This window comes from Gobius niger, assembly GCF_951799975.1.
Source record: "Gobius niger genome assembly, chromosome: 1".
Lineage (NCBI taxonomy): Eukaryota > Metazoa > Chordata > Actinopteri > Gobiiformes > Gobiidae > Gobius > Gobius niger.
The window spans coordinates 4,122,041-4,138,822 of NC_136852.1; the positions used below are offsets into that span (position 1 = coordinate 4,122,041).

Consider the following 16,782-nt stretch of genomic DNA (forward strand, 5'->3'; position numbering starts at 1 on the left):
ATAACCTTGAAGAGACTGTGTGATGGTGCGAAGGGTCCCTGGCGATTCTGGTGGCTTTGCAGGTGAGACGGGTGGAGAACATGTCCTTAATAGAGGAGGGAGGGGCTCCGCAGATCTTCTCCGCTGCTCTCACGATGCACTGGAGAAGTTTAGAAGTTGCACGTAACAGAGGCTGGGACTCAGGATCTTCTTAACTTGCTGAGAAAGTAGAGACACTGATTACTTTTCTTGACCAGTGATGTAGTGTGCATGGTCCAGGAGAGCTACTCTGTGATGTGCTCACCCAGGAACCTAGTGCTGGTCACCCTCTCCACTGCAGCACCGTTGATTGTTAGAGGAGCTGGACCCGCGCTCTTCGAAAGTCCACAATCTCTTTTGTCTTCTCCACATTTAGAGAGAGATTGTTCTGTGTGCACCACATGGCCAGACTGCTCACTCACTCCTGTAGTTTGACTCGTCTCATCGTAGAAGGAAGGAAAATAATAAACCAAACTCACCATTTAGGGCTAATCACTACATCCTTTGCCGCCCTCTGCCAGGTTCCCCACGTTCTGAATATTGTCATTTCCTTTGTTGAAGACGGCAGCCCCCAAAATCTGCAGGTTTTTATTCCAACATCTCCACTTCAGGGTCTCCTACATATTCCACACTTAACCCCAAATAACAAGACGAAATTAGATTTTTTTTACAGAAAATAATGACTATTGGTAAAAAAAATAATCTAAATTCTCCTTAGAACAAATCCGTGTAACTCGTATAGCAACAAAAATAAAACCATGCATTTAAACATGGCTCTATCCATTATTAATATTTGGCATTTACTAATAAAATGCCTTATTTCTATATGAAAAAATAAAAAGACTGAAACCTTGTATTTTTCTCATATTTGTGTCAGTCATCTACAGCAAAAGTTCCCAATCAATATCTCTAAATCTAATCTTTCCCCTGTTCACCTGCAGCGTCTCACCGTGAGATCCCAGGACCTTCAAACCCGTGACCCTCGTAACTGTATAAACGTTCCTCCTCTGACCGAGCGAAGCGTGTTCTGTGCAGAGGAGGATCTGCGGAGCCTCATTTGTGACTGAATATGATCAGAAGGCGCTCCCGTGTCAAGTGCTCCCCGCAGTCGTCCCGTCTAATGAGGCAGCAGCACAAACAAGACGAGAGAGCTCGGACTGTGAGCTCATCAGGCTCAGACAGACGTTTGTTTAAGACTCTGCAGGTGAACAGGAGGAAAATATGGAAATCAGAGGTGTTTCTTTGAAGCCTTTAACTAGAGATTTGCTTTACTGGGGTCGCATTTGTGTTGAGAACTTTCTGCTGTTGCTTTGCCACAGTTGAAGGATAAATATGATACTTTGGAGACTTTATAGAAATGTAGTGGACGACAAAGTAAAGTGTAAATTGGTTCAGAACGAGAAAAGCGTTTACTCTCAGCAGGAGCTTCTCTGATGCCAAAATCCTGTGTTGGTCTTTCGCTCACCACACTCGAGCTTTGGCCACGTGATGTGTAAAATCTGGATAAATATATTCTGCTTTCTGGATTATTACGATGCCTCCACGAGGAAAGGGTTTCTTTGGATGTCAAGGAGAAGCATTTTTTTTTAAGTTTCCAGGCCATGGCACAAGGTGAAGGCCAAAATGCTCCCCATGTGACCAGCGAATGCGATGTTAGACGCTGCTGCTTCCCCAACCTACGATGGTTAGTGAACTTACTACGAAATGGTTCCATTGGAGTAATATAATGTGTATCAGAGGTGAGAAGCTCCAGTAACTGCTCCTCATAACATTAATACGCTAAGTCAGTGTTTTTAAACCTTTGTTGAGCTAAGGCACATTTTTTTCATTGAAATAATCACGAGGCACACCACCAGCAGAAAATGTTCTCATCAAAGTGTCTTGGCTAGGAACACCGTATAGTCTCACTAGCCACAATGCCTCAATACATCACTAATTACTCTGCCGATCATTAGACAGCATAGACACTCAAAAACGGTACATTATTTGTGGATAATAATGCATTTGTTTAAAAAAACAAAAAAAACAATTGGATAATTTCCCAAGGCACACCAGACAATATCTCACGGCACACTAGTGTGCCACGGCACAGTGGTTGAAAAACACTGCGCTAAGTTACACACAGTGGGAGGAAAAAGTATGTGAAGCCTTTGGAATTTCTTATATTTCTGCCTATATTGGTCTATAAAATGTGGATGCATGGATGGATGGATGGATGGATGATCCATCCATCCATCCATCCATGCAGAGGACAAACTTCACTACGGGGATTAATAAAGTGTACCTTAACGTTAATGTTACATGTCTCATAAACATCGCTAGAAAACCCTCCTCATCTTTGCGTTTAGTCAGAAACATGGCCTTGACGCTGTGTTTTGGTGAGTGACGTTTGCTTCGGGTCTATTCCACAATCTTTGGACTGGAAATGGACGTTTCTATTTTCAGGTTGTTGTAGGTGGTTGTGTTGAGTAATATTGTATGTGTGTAATCGATCACAAAAGGCCATAAAAATGCCATAACATGTCTCCTTTAACAAGATCTGCTGCCAAACTCTTTGAAGAAGACAGTGCGTGGATGTGAACCCGAGCCTCTGCCGTCCCGAACACTAGTCTCATCTGCAGGCTTCACGCGCCCTGACAAAGAGGAGCGCCTGTTTCGGATCTCGGGAGCGCGAGGCTGTGGAGATGATAGATCAGCTCCGACTGTGGGAGTGTCGGGGAGGATGATGACATCTGCTTGAAGAATAGTGCAGATACCGCGGAGCATCTGCTTTGTAGAGATGAGACCGATGCCCTGTAATCTGTATTGTTAGATTTGTAATATTTATCTTTTATCTGTAAAGTCAGGGGGGATCAGGGCCAGGAGGAGAGCGTCTGTGTGCGCCGCTTTTTATCCCACATCAGAAGTGAGATGTAATCAGAGGAATTGCTTATAGAGCTTTACTGAGAACACAGAAAATGATCATTCATCCTGGTTCTGTTGGAAAGTGTTGAAGCGAAACAACCAGCTTATAAAACTGCATCAAGGTTTGATCAATTTAGGGGAAACTGAAACTAATTGCATTTGAAATTACCAAGTTGCACAGTTTATAGGAGAAAGGAGCAAATGGAACTTTTTGTCTTTTGCAAAGGACAGAAGACAGAAAGGGGTTTTGTCCACACTTTATAACGTGCTGTTGGATTATTGTAACTCTTTGTTTTGTTTAAGTTTAAGTTTAATGGTTTTGTATAGCCCAATATCACAACAGAAGTTGCCTCACAGGGCTGCACCAAACATTAAGGCAATAACAGAGCAATAAATATGATAATTTAAAGTTCAGGTGAATCCAGGGAACCACAGAAGGAGATATCCACTCTCATGGACGGACAGGCTATAGAGACCCAGGGCCGAAGGATCCCTCAGCAGACGGGCCAAGAATGCAGACCGTCCAGTCCTCAGATTCCAGAATGCAGGGTTCCTCCGTTCAGCCAGGTTCCTCCGTTCGATCTAGACAGGCACTCCCGAGGGGGGAGTGGGACAGGAGACACCGTGTGAATAGTGATGAACAGACTACAGATAAATTAAATATTGTATCACGATAAGACAAAGTCTGCAGTAAGAAGAAGATAGCGCTCAGTGGACCGTACTTCCCACAGCAGTGTTCCTCCTGAGGCAGCTTTACCTAACTGACCCGATTATAAGCTAATTCGAAGAGGTACGTTTTGAGCCTAGTCTTTAATGTAGGGACTGTGTCTGCTTCTTTAACGTGAGCTGGACCAAAGCTCGATCCATCAACTGCCATTGGTCCAGAACGCTGAGGCGCGTCTGATCACTGGAACCAAAAAGTGGTTCAGCTCCTGAGTATCTTTCTGAGCTCCTGTCTGTTCATTCTCCGAGCAGAACAGGACACCGGGCGTTTGCCGTCGCTGCTCCTTCGCTTTGGAACTGTTTTCCCTTATATATTAGGGCAGCCCAATCCTTCGACATTTTTAAGTTTATGGTAAAGACCCACCTCTTTCTAAAAGCTTGAAACTAAAACTGAGCAGGACACTGTTGTTGGCAGCCTTGTTTTACCAGATCCTTGTACTACAAAGGTCTGGACTTTCTCAAATGAGCTCCGTTATCAGGTGGGAGGTGAACTCCTTTGAAACGATCAGATTTTCACTAGCGTTTGGTCGTGACGTATGTAACGCACCCGAGTCAGAGAAGCAGCCATTCTAACTCTTGGGGTCATTCCTTGCACATTCCAAGGCTTCAATTTTAATTTCTGGATATTCGGGAGCCGAGCCAGAACGGATTGAAGAGCTCCATTTCTTTCGTATCCGCCACCATTGCCGAACTACAACCAGCAAATCGGCGCCAATGCTTGACGTCACCTAGAAGCCCCGCCTCCCCCACTCGCTGAATTCAACTGATGTAACGCGGCCACATGTAGGGAAATTATAATTGACCGAAGTTTACGGACGGCTAAGGCCAGGCTATGTTGTTGGTCTTTCTTTGCATTGTATTTGTTTATCTTTATTTATGTGTACTTAAATTCATATTACATGTTATATACATATTTTTTGTGTACAGCAATGTTGTTTTAAATGTGCTCTATAGATGAACTTTTTTTTATTAGTTTATTTGAGCAGCAAACAAGGTACAGACAACAGATGTTTTCACATGAAAAGGAGAGCATTTGCACACTCAAAAGTTATACTTCCTCACACCTATACTAAGCAATTTGTCATCTAGAACCAGAAAACAGAACTTAAATGTGTACAAGATCTGCACATTTACAATATCGGGGTCATCTCCAATGTGTGTGAAAAATGTGGATTCATTTCGGGAAAATTATGAGATTTTGTGCCAAAAATAAGGAAACATTTTACACAATTTTGGGGGGAAATGATCGTGAATATTTGAGCTGAAACAACCAAGTCACTTCTGGACCAACAACATCTAAACTTAGATCTCTTTTCTCGACACCAGTAGTGCCTAAACCTTTTTTGCACCCAGTCCAACTCATGACCAGCAAATCGAGAGCTTTACCTTTGACTCCTCTCCACAACAGTCTGACACGCCTGCAGACGCTGAACAGACCTGGTCAGTCTCAGCTGTGCTTTTACTGTGCGGCTCCTCCTCGTGATCCAGGCCAGGTCGGTCTTGTCTGTGAGTTTGTGATCAATAACGAGGTGTCTCTGTGTTTTCAGCTTCCGCACCAATACGGGGATCGGATACTCCGCTCACTTTGTGGGAAGCTCTCTGATCGTGACGTCGCTCAAGTCGAAAGGAAAAGGCTTCCAGCACTGTGTCAAATACGACTTTCAGCCCAGGAAGGTACGTGATGATGAGAACTATGAGTCATGACGAACGAAAGTCTGGCAAGATTTACCTCAGAGTTCACAGATTGTGCTAATTCAAGTAGTTTCCAGCACTGTTCAAACACACAGGGGTTCAGTATCATGGATGACAAGTCTTTATCAGTTATTATTGTGGTTATTATTGTGGTAAAAGTGAAGACTATGCTGCGTCCTGTCCCTCCTCAGTGGTACATGCTGAGTGTGGTGCACGTGTTCAGCCGCTGGAGGAACAGTGAGGTGCGCTGTTTCGTGGACGGGCAGCTGGCGTCGTACGGAGACATGGCCTGGCACGTCAACACCGGCGACGTGAGTGAAGCTTCACCGTTATCAGAGGACGATAAGACGCCTCGAAAACATGAATGAGACTTTTTACTGCAAAAAACAAACTAGGACAAGTATGAGGTTTGGCTTATATTAAGTGACGAAGTGCGGATTAAAGTTCCGATGTGGCTGAATTTACTATTTTGAGCCTTCAACCATGATATACAGAACGTTTAGGAACATGTTATTTACTATTTCTCTGCTGCCCGGTAGCAAATGCGTCACAGCCCGGTGGTTGGGGACTGAATGGTACATGGTCTCAACTTTTTTAGTGCTTTTCCACCTACAGTAGGTACTCACAGCGTTTTACAGCAAGGATCCACTCTCTCATTCATATAGACCAGGGGTAGGCAGGTTGGCGGGCCGGTTTTCTTCATCGTCAATAGACCAAGGGCCGGACCCTCCAATTAAAGCAGATCAGATAAAAACGCTAATGCCAATGGAACAAATAGAAATCCCACTGGAAATCAGACCAGTGTTAATTTTGACAACATATTTTATTTTAGTTTTAGTCTTAGTCTTTTGACTAAAATGTAATTTAGTTTTAGTCAAGATTTAGTAAAAAAAAAGTTTTAATTTTAGTCGACTAAAATTGCATGTCAATTTAGTCGACTAAAATTAAGACTAATTTAGTCGACTTATATTTATAATATTCATTATAATCATGAATGAATATACAGTAAAAACATTTACATTCATTCATGAAGTATTGCATATTCATAAATGGGACACCCTTGAAGCAACAGTTTGCTTATATATGGGGCCCAAGATAGGACACAATATTAAAAACACAAACATACATTAATACATTAGCAACCTAGGAAACATTTGTTTCTTGTTGCCTTTGTTGCCTATTTCCTTCCAAACCTATAACTAACCTAACCTACTCTAATCTAAAGCTACCATATCTTACTTTTATTACTTTAGCAATGCATCAATTTAAAAAAGTACACACTATATGCTCACGCACATTGGGACATACTATCATCAGACACAAGTTTTTAATTATTTTTTGTATGTATCTATTTATTTATTTATTTATTTTTGTATTTAAAAAAATAAAATAAAATAAAAATAAATAAATAAAAAAAAAAGAAAAAAAAAAAAAAAAAAAAAAATTGATAGAGGTCCAACTAGGGTTTATTGTATTTTCCTAGAAGCTCAATTTTTAATTTCTTTTTAAAAGTGGTCAAAGATGTAGCAGTTTTAATTTCAGTGTTCAGTTTGTTCCAAATTTCGGGGCCTTTACACGCCACACTAAAACTTGTACACTTGAGTGTCCTCGTTTTTCCCTTTAAGAGGGTTTTATGTCTTGTGTTATGATCATGAGCAGGTGTAGAGGTTGGGATGAGTTGAGCCAGTCTGTCCTTAGGTCTAAACATGACATTATACATTACACATGCATTTTGAAAGAAGTTGCACTCCGTGAGTTTCAGCAGCTTATATTTATAGAAAAAGGAGTCAGTGGGGCTGTTAAACTTGGCCCAAGAGATGGCTCGAATGGCTTTCTTTTGAAGGGCTTGTAGTTTCAAAAGATAACTGGGAAATGTATTGCACCAGATCACGTTGCAGTAATTTAGATGGGGCTCCAGAAGGGAACGATACAAGATTAATAGTGCCTCAAGAGGAAGAAAATGTCTCAATTTGTAAAATAAACCAACATATTTGGATAATTTTTTCACAAGATGATCAATATGATTTTTGAAATTTAGGTGTTCGTCAATTTGAATTCCAAGAAATGTAATACAATTTAGTCTTTCAATATTTACACTGTTTATTGAAATACGTACATTTTCAAGATTTTTCCTGTTTCTATTTGAACGAAATATGATAAATTTGGTTTTATTTATGTTTAATGATAATTTATTACAATTGAACCATGTGTCCACTTTTGTTAATTCATCATTTATGGTGTTTTGTAAAAGTGTTGGGTCTTTGTGAGATAGGAATAGGCTTGTATCATCAGCAAAAATGACTTTATGGAGAATTTGAGATGAATTTGGAAAGTCATTTACATAAATAAGAAATAGTAGCGGGCCTATAATTGAGCCCTGTGGGACCCCACATTTAATAATTTTACGGTGTGAATTTAGGTTATTAATGTGCACATATTGCTCTCTTTCATTTAAGTAGCTGCTGAACCAGCTGAGTGCTAAACCTCTGACTCCATAATGTTGCAATTTGCCAAGGAGTATGTTAAAATCAACAGTATCGAACGCTTTCGATAAGTCAAGGAAAACGCCTATGCCACATTCGCCTTTGTCGATAGCGTCGTTGATTTTTTCTACCAGATCCAGAATTGCCATGCAGGTGGTGCTCTTTTCTCTGAAACCATATTGTGATGATGTGAGAATGTTTAGATTATTTAAATAGTCAATTAACCTCTTGTAGACAATTTTTTCAAATATTTTGGATAGCGTTGGTAGGATCGATATCGGTCGATAGTTTTGGATGTCATTTTTGTCACCAGATTTAAATATTGGAAGAATTTTGGAAATTTTTGTCATTCTTGGTACCACGCCACATTGAAGGGAGAGGTTAATACAGAAAACTAGAGGGTCAACAATTTCATGAATTATAAATTTTACGATTTTACTGCTTATGTTGTCGGCATCAGCTGTGTTTGAGCTTTTCATGCCCATAATTAAGTTAAGGATTTCATATTTATCAGTTGGCGAGAGATAGAAAGAGTCCGGATAGTTGCCTTTTAGATACTGTTTGTAGTTGGCTCCCTCTTTTGGGCTTATATTATTGGATAGGGTTTCACCTATTGTGTTAAAATACTCATTAAAGCGGTTTGCAAGATTGTTGTCAGTGGAGCCATTGGCTGCATTCATAATGATGTCAGGTAATGTATTTGATTTTTGACCCCGGTTTAGGACCTCATTTAGCACTTTCCAGCACTGCTTCTGATCGCCACGAGAAGAATAATCATATTTAATCGTGGTCCTCGACTTCATGGAGCTGCTTCCACATGAATAAAGCTCAGAGCTGATCCTTTGGCAGTGAATTTACATGATATGAAGCTCTTTCAGACTCTCAATAGAAGTTCGGATGATTTTAGTTTCTCCTTTTTTCATTTTTATTTAGTCTTATTTTAGTCGACTAAAATATCTGGACATTTTAGTCATAGTTTTAGTCTCATGAGAAACTTTTAATTTAGTTTTAGTCCAATTTTAGTCGTCAAAAATATCACTTTGACTAAAATTAAGACTAAATATTTTAGTCGACGAAATTAACACTGAATCAGACAAATTAACTTTTACTGTTATATTTTTTTTTTATTTTTCACTTGAAATTATACAAAATAATCTGAATTAAGAAAAAACTTGTGCTCGTTCCATTGGTAAGAATAGGTTTTATCTGCTCTAAGGCCAGACCAAATCCACTCAAACTTTAGATTTAATCTCTAAATTCAAGTAGATGTAAGTCATTTCTTCCTTTAGATGAGTATTCTTTTAGGGTTATGGCGTAAAAAGGTGCTCTGCTGAGACATTTGAAGGAATTGACAGTTTTTTTCACATTTCTAGAGTACTTTAACAGGCATTTGATCTCTGATTTGGGTCATTATATTTCTCGAAATCATCTCGAAGGCCAGAGTTTGATGATGGAAGGCCCGTTTTGACGTTGCCTACCCCTGCTGTATAACAAAGCTCCGTAACGTGCACATTTAATTAAAAAAAAATCTTAAATAAGCATATAAAATTATATCTTAAATGTTAACATATGGCCCAGCCCTAATGTGAGTGAACAACTGTCAGGTCATATTCGTGCTGTAGCTGTTTGTATCAGCCTGTAAAGACCTATGGGAAAGTATAATTCTCATATATTCCCGTTAATTCTCTTAAATTCCTGTTAATTCCCATTGGAAAAAAATCATACAAACCACTTTCTGCCATTTCGTCATGTTTTAGTCGCCAAAGACCGATTTTTAACTCATCATCTCGTCTATCGTCATTAAAAAGGCACATCAACGTAATGATAGAGAAAATAACACTGCTCACAATGATTTCTCGATGAAATAAAAGAAAAAAATGTATTGTTTATTTGATCAAATTTCGTGTAAACTACTACATAATATGTAAAATCCAGTCAAATATTAGAATAAGTCGTTTAAAAGCATGTTATTAACTTGAGTTTGAATGTTTTGCTGCTTTAACCTCTTAACTCCCGCCTGAACCTAGAGGATCTTTTTCCTCACGTCATCAGATTTTTTTTCCATACTTTTTTGTTGGGTATTCGACTCATTTTTGTAATTTTTTTGTAATTTTTTTGTAATTTTTTTGTAATTTTTTTGTAATTTTTTTGTAATTTTTTGTAATTTGTTATCACATTTTTATCGAATTTTTGTCATATTTTTGTAATTTTTTTGTTACATTTTTGTCACATTTTTGTCACTTTTTCGTCCATTTTTTGTCAATTTCTTGTGACATTTTTGTGACATTTTTGCCACTTTTTCATCATTTTTTTGTCACTTTTTAGGCCCGAGCCGGACGCAGTCCTGGCAAGGGACTATTGTTTTTGGGTGGTTTCTTATTATTATTATTTTTTTTTTTTTTCTCCGGAAAGGATCGCGTTTTTGACCCGCTAAACGTGGGTGAAAGCTCCCCAAAATTGGCGGAGGCAATGAGGCGGCGAAAAAATTTATGATATTGGACGAATGGGACACGCCCACAACAAAATGGCTCCACAGCGCCCTCTGGAAGCGGACCCCAATTCAAAAAAATAGGGGCGTTTTTGGGCGTACGCCCGAATCACTCGGCACAGTGAGAGGGGACATCAGGACAAGCCCAAAACTCACTTGGAGCGACACGCCCACTCGCACAGGGAGGCGGCCATCTTGGCTTCAAAGTGGCTTTTAAGTGGCTTGTAAGTGGCCCACCCATCCTCCGTGAAAATCCCCAGAGGTCTTAGCCTGGCAGCATACTTGCCTCTGTCAGAGGCCTCTGTGTCCTGAAATTCGCCAACTTTCCAAATTTCTCCCTTTCTTCACAAAAGCCACACTTTTGGACTCGTAGGTACTTATACTACCCCTCTGTCACAGACAGAAGCTTTAATTTGGACGTTTTGCCTCCAAATTCACGTTTTTTTCAACTGTACAGTCACAGGAAGTTCAGTTTATCTGTTTCCTGTCCGTCTCTCTGTGTGTTCCTCGTACTATATGGGTCTCACAAAATTATTGCTTCAATATCAAGGGTGCTTTAGGGCTGGCGCACCCTCTCAACGATCCTTTGGGCAGCCAGGAATTTACCCCAATTACAATATGAGAGAATATATTATTTTCTAATCTGTTAATCCGTTTCCTGTAAATACACAAGTGCAGGGTCTCTCATGAGATTTATTTCACATCCGCTGCTTGTTTTCTCAGCCTAAGTAGCTCCATTGGTAGAGTGCTGGGTTAATGTGCAGGAGGTTGCTGGATCAAATCCCAACCAAGACTCTTTTTCACTTGTTTTTCTTTTGGACACATCACTTTCTGGGAAGAAAGTGCATCGTCGCCGACGGTTCCACACTCATTAAAAACAGGGAAATGACCTCTCCAGTGTGTTGCGAGTGCCATGAGTTCAGGACGATTCCTAGAAGTTCCTGTGCCTGTGTGGAATCACAGCTTGAGCGTTAGATTCCCATCCATTAGGTTGCTGGATCAATATTGACTCTTTCTGACTTCAACTTTTTTTTTCTTTTAATTACCCGCGCTTATGGTCCCACCCTCATGAAAAACGCTTTCAAAATATGCGTCACTAAAGAGAAAGAAATGGGGGGATAGTGGGGAGACAGTTGAGGAATCACTGGGGGAAAATGTCGAAAACTATCAGGGAAATGTTCCGGGGGGGGACATGACCTGAAGAATTCTAAACTGAAAAATCTGTTTCCTGCAAACACACAAGTGCGGGGTCCTGTCATGAAATTAATTTCACATCTGCTGTTTAATACACTCAGTTGAAGTAGCTCCATTGGTAGAGAGCTGAACTAGGGTACAGGAGGTTGCTGGATCAAATCCCAACATTGACTCTTTTGTTTCCTTTTTCTTTTGGACTCAGCACCTTCCAGGAAGAACTCACTAAAAACAGGGAAATAACCTCTCCTCCAATGTGTTGCTGCGACCAAATTTCAGCCTGGGAATTTAGAGAAACCAAGCCATCATCAGGCCCATGTTTCAAGTGAAGGAGGTTGTGAGTCCAAACACAGCCTTGACACTTTTCTATTGCTTTCACCTTTTACATGGGCTGCTGCACACATTGTCACAGCCTAAAACACATGAGTCCGGGGCATTTCACCAGAGTTGTTGTGCCTGTGTAGTGTCATAGCTTGAGTGTTGGGATTTTAACCATAAGAGTGCTGGTTCAATTCTGACCTTATTTCTTTTTCTTTCTTTATTCTTTTTCTTCACTGCGCCTTTAATCCCACCCTTAAAAAACGCTTTCTAAATATAAGCCACGAAAGAGACAGAAATGGGGGGATAGGGAAACAATTGAGGCAACACTGCCCGATAATTTACAGCAAAGTAGCCCAAATCAGGCCTTAATAACCAAGGAGCTATAGCTCAGGGATAGTGTAATTGTCTTTGGTGTAGGAGGTTGCCAGTTGAAATCATGGCGTGAAGGAAGACAAGAGACCCGAGCGTGGAGTTAAGTTTTGAGGATATTTACTGGGAGAAAAGTGCAGAGTATAAACACAGTTTTCACACAGAATGATGGTGTACAGTGGTTTATATCACTTTATGTAAATGAGCTATGTATAAGGCGGGTCCTTAAAGAGTTAGGCTAAACCCATATTCCCGAGCAAGATTGTTTTCCTCAGGGAGGTAAGTTGAGATCATCTGTGTCATACACGTAGGGCCTCTTGGTCAAATAAGAACATATGAAATCACATATCCGTCACAGGAAAGGTGAATTGAAACCATCTGTGTTTATAATGTGGAGGCCCCCTTATACCAAGCGAAAACATATCAATTACCCGAGAGGCTGCAGAATTCGGGCCCCAAAGATGGGAAAAACACTTTTTGACGTAAAGGCTTCCCTTTGCAGGCCCATACATGGAGATGACTCTGCAATAGCTTACATCTATAATATAATTTAAACATAGTAATGTTAAAATTATGATTTCAATCCCCCCTTTTCTCTCTTCAATTCCCTAATGCTTTGCCTTCCTTCTAATTATCTAATTGACGATACACAGCATGTGAAGTATAAAGTTGATTCATAAAAAATGTTCATATACAGTATGGTAGGGCACACAGTTATCAAATTGTCTGAAGTTGGGATTATCAAACAACTATAGGTGCTTTCTCTATTACCACATCAATATAGACAGAATCGAATGTATTCATTAATACGTTTACATGTCAATATAACATTATGCTATAGCAATTCTTGAAAAAAATAAGCCTTTATTTTATTTTGTTGCATTTTGTTGCATTTGGCGCCGACTTGGTTGAATTCCTGGCTCCTGTTGGTGCCGTCCTGTCAACGCTTTTTCCTGGTAGTCTCGCCCCGTGTTGTGGCGTGTTCCTTAGTGGGGTCACTCCTCGTCCTCACATTTGTCCTCCTTCACCTCTCACCCCCTCTCTCCAGGGGTTACCAAAGTTTACCTGGCAATAATAACCAAAGAGAGGTGTTACTGACAAAATTTAAGTTATTATACAATATATCATTAGGATCTATCTACTGGGAATCACCACATTGTTTCGAGTGGTGTCTGGTGTTCCTTTAACGAATGTGTACAGCCTAGTTGTTCTCATGGAAATGAGTATGTTGTGAAATCCCTGTACAAGGTATATTTGGCATTTTAGAGTCAACGCTTCAAAAAGTGGTACATGCATCAGAGTACGTAATTCAAATATTGTTTACCCAGTGATTAGGGTTCAAGTCTGTCTATTTATAACACTTGATTTAAATGTAATTATTATTAGTTATTGACAACACATATAAACAATACTCAACACCATAGATGATACGTTGAATACAAATAATGTTATTATGTGTATCTGTCTTTTAAGTAAACTTTCAATGTTGTGCATAAGACATAGACACAGAGAAATGTCTTAACAAATTTACCTGGAACATTAAACAAAATATAAAAAGATGAAGTTGTTCTTACCAAGAGTCTGTGACATATGACTGGAATTGAATCTCAATTGTTTTACCCATCCATCAGGTACTTCCTCCTGTAAGACCTGTATTAATGTCCGTGGAGATCCTCCTTTCGTCTCTGGGTTGGTGGAACAGGCTCTTTGTGCTTCACAGGTTTCCCATTCTCAGTCTGTTGAAGAGACTCAGTAACAAACGTAAATGTATTGTACATGTTATTAATGTTATGACTTTAACAAATTCATATTGTCCACTGCTAAGGCAGTCTCCTTAGCTGTTACAAAATAAACAGATGATTACAGTTTCCATGGGGAGAGAAACTAGTTCTTATCATGATTTAGATTTATCGATGAGTTAATTACAACTCGTTTACTCATGTTCTCCTCCCTGACGTGTAATTTTGTGTATACTAAACCCGAACTCTCGGATGGGATATCCATTTTTGGTAGTTCACTGAGCGAAATACTGATATTTTTTATTCTCAATTTATATTTAAACTATCTTCCTTTGTTGCAATAGGTTAACTGAACATAAGAACAGCGTCTCCATACTGAGTTCTAACAGCTCTAGTTTTTCCCCCCCCAGATCTCTTCTGCTACCTGTGACCGGAGAGGCACAGAGATGGACAGAAGGTCTATATGTTAGAATGTCATTCTTGAAACAAGCTCCAGAATTCTCTCTGGTTTCTGCACTGGCGTTGCTTGATAATTTTCAACTCTTTCTGGCCGAGTTATCAGCTCAGCATTTTACTCCTATTTTCAGGAATAATCATTTTTCATTATTTATTTCTTAAACACAGGTTAACATCTTTAAATGTGAACATTACAAGAAATTTTATGACTATAATATTACCAAGTTTTATTCCTATTTCCCATTGAGTTACAATCTGTTTAGCAGATTCATTTTCTTCGCTTTTAGTCACTTCTTTTCAGTGTTCTTTTCAATGTTAAATGCTCAGCATACTGGATGGGTTTAAATGATTCACAATACACTGGAATAAATGTGTGTTGGTCATCAACACTTACACATAAATGGCTTTGCTATCAGCTTTCAATAGCTGAACTTCCATAGAGCAGTATACAATCATTGTATCAATGAGCTTTGATTTAACTCAATTTGAGTTAGTGTGGCATTGAAGTTCAGTTGTGTATCACCCAAATTGCTTCACACTGGTTTTGTGGTCAATTATATAAACTCTTCTTATAACCAATCATGTGTATACTTCAAGTCTGCCGTATGAGACAGATAATACAAATTATCCATATCAAAAGAATCAACGGAGAGTGCTTGAGAACATTCGAATTAGGAATTTTTTTATTTCATAACTATTTCTTTTCTTTCTGAATTTTCAGATAGTCTGCACTTTTGATTGGAGAACTAAGAATTTTCCTCTTCCCATACATAATGACAGCTGCTACAAACACTTTTTACCGAGGAACTCTGCCTTCTCGGCTTAGTCTGTTAAACTACTATTGAATGTTATTGGCCACACCCTTTTGTCGTCTCTGGAAATACAGAACAGATTCCCGATTCATTGTCTGACAAGTAGGGATGAAACTTTAACGTATAGTTGAGTGGACTCGAGGCTGGGATTTTCAGAATGTGTCCATCATGTCGTAAACATGGAATTTGTCCCCTCAGTCTGAGATACAGTCTCTGGCTTGATTTCTCCTTTAGGATAAACTTGTGTCGAACATGGAGCAAAGCACAGTTCGTAATCCATCATGACCAGTCCCACATGGATAAAAGTTCTTTCTTGTTGTTCAAAGTTCATGATCGCATGAGTCTTTCTTGTAAAGAGTTCCAAACTCTAACCGCTGACTGGCAGTGCCTTCTTTGCCATTGTTGCCCCGTGCCCCCACATTGGCAAACGAGGTACATAGTAGTCTGTGAGGTGTCCTTCCTCTGACGGTTCTTCTTTGTTATTGAAGCGATCAAAAGGATATCAAATTCTGCACAACACTGAGACTTCAGGAGTGATGCACCAATAACATCAATAATACTTATCAATCAATAAACTTATGTGAATTTTGATTGTGGTGGCAGCGCTGTCAATATGATTTGCTATAAAAAGCGGGAAATTCCTCTCTTTTATTTTCAAGAATTCATTTAAAATCTGTAATTATATCTATCGTATTATTTCTTCTACTGATTTAACACCCTGTTCTCCTTCTCATTTTAGAGAGGGCCTTCTAAAATAACTTTGCTTTGTTCAGCTTCATATCATGAAATTCCGGAGAGGTTCATTTATTGACTTGCAATGCACACATGATTGTTATGTTCGGTGACGAGGTTTACTGGTTTGGCCTGGACTAAGTTGCATCAGTACAGGTCAAATTAATATTGGGCTACTGAACTTTGCTTAATTTTCAAAGTCTTAGCTCTTTCCCCTGAAACATGCGTAAATTTCTCACAGCTACAATTTAACACCACATGATTACGTGCATCGATGTATGTTCATTACTTTGAACTATCGCTCCCAAATAAATACATAGAGTAAAATAAATATGGAAGTTATTTATCTACGTGTCCTATATCTCGTCCTTGTCATAGCTCTGTATAAGCCGTCAGAGCCAATCCCCACGATGGATAGAGCTTCTGTGTTTGATGAAACACAGATGTTCTTTCCCCCTTCTGCCGGGACCTTGTGCTGGCCAGAAGGAAACCCTTGTTTAGCTTTTTTCTCTCTTTATGGGATTCTCTCGGAGGTTGTCCCATTTATTCAAACTTCGTAACACACGGTCAATTACATGTCCCCCATTTCATTCGCTACTTTTGTCTTGTCTATCAAAAACACTCCAAGGCTTAATTTGCATATCGACAAAGCATTATTCAACCATTTTAGACCTTTAAGTTATGTTAGGTTTAGTTGGCATTACTCTCATGTTTACATTCGATTTTAGTAAAGCTTTAATTTCCTTTGTCTTTTTCTGACAAATCATTCTCTCTTTTACATTAATGGACATTTCAGTATTATCTATTTTACTAGGTTATCTCCCCCAGGATGTCAATTTACAACTTTAGCTGTA

The 16,782-nt window shown here is 39.3% G+C and overlaps 1 protein-coding gene across 1 annotated transcript in view; it reads left to right on the top strand.

The window, feature by feature from the left end:
• Positions 1 to 16,782, top strand: part of LOC306966731 (neurobeachin-like) — a 684,825-nt gene that overhangs the window by 234,385 nt on the left and 433,658 nt on the right. Inside the window, exons 6-7 of the mRNA XM_079561544.1 lie at positions 5,193 to 5,319; positions 5,529 to 5,648. Coding sequence (XP_079417670.1) covers positions 5,193 to 5,319; positions 5,529 to 5,648 — 247 coding nt within the window. The remainder of the gene's footprint in view (positions 1 to 5,192; positions 5,320 to 5,528; positions 5,649 to 16,782) is intronic.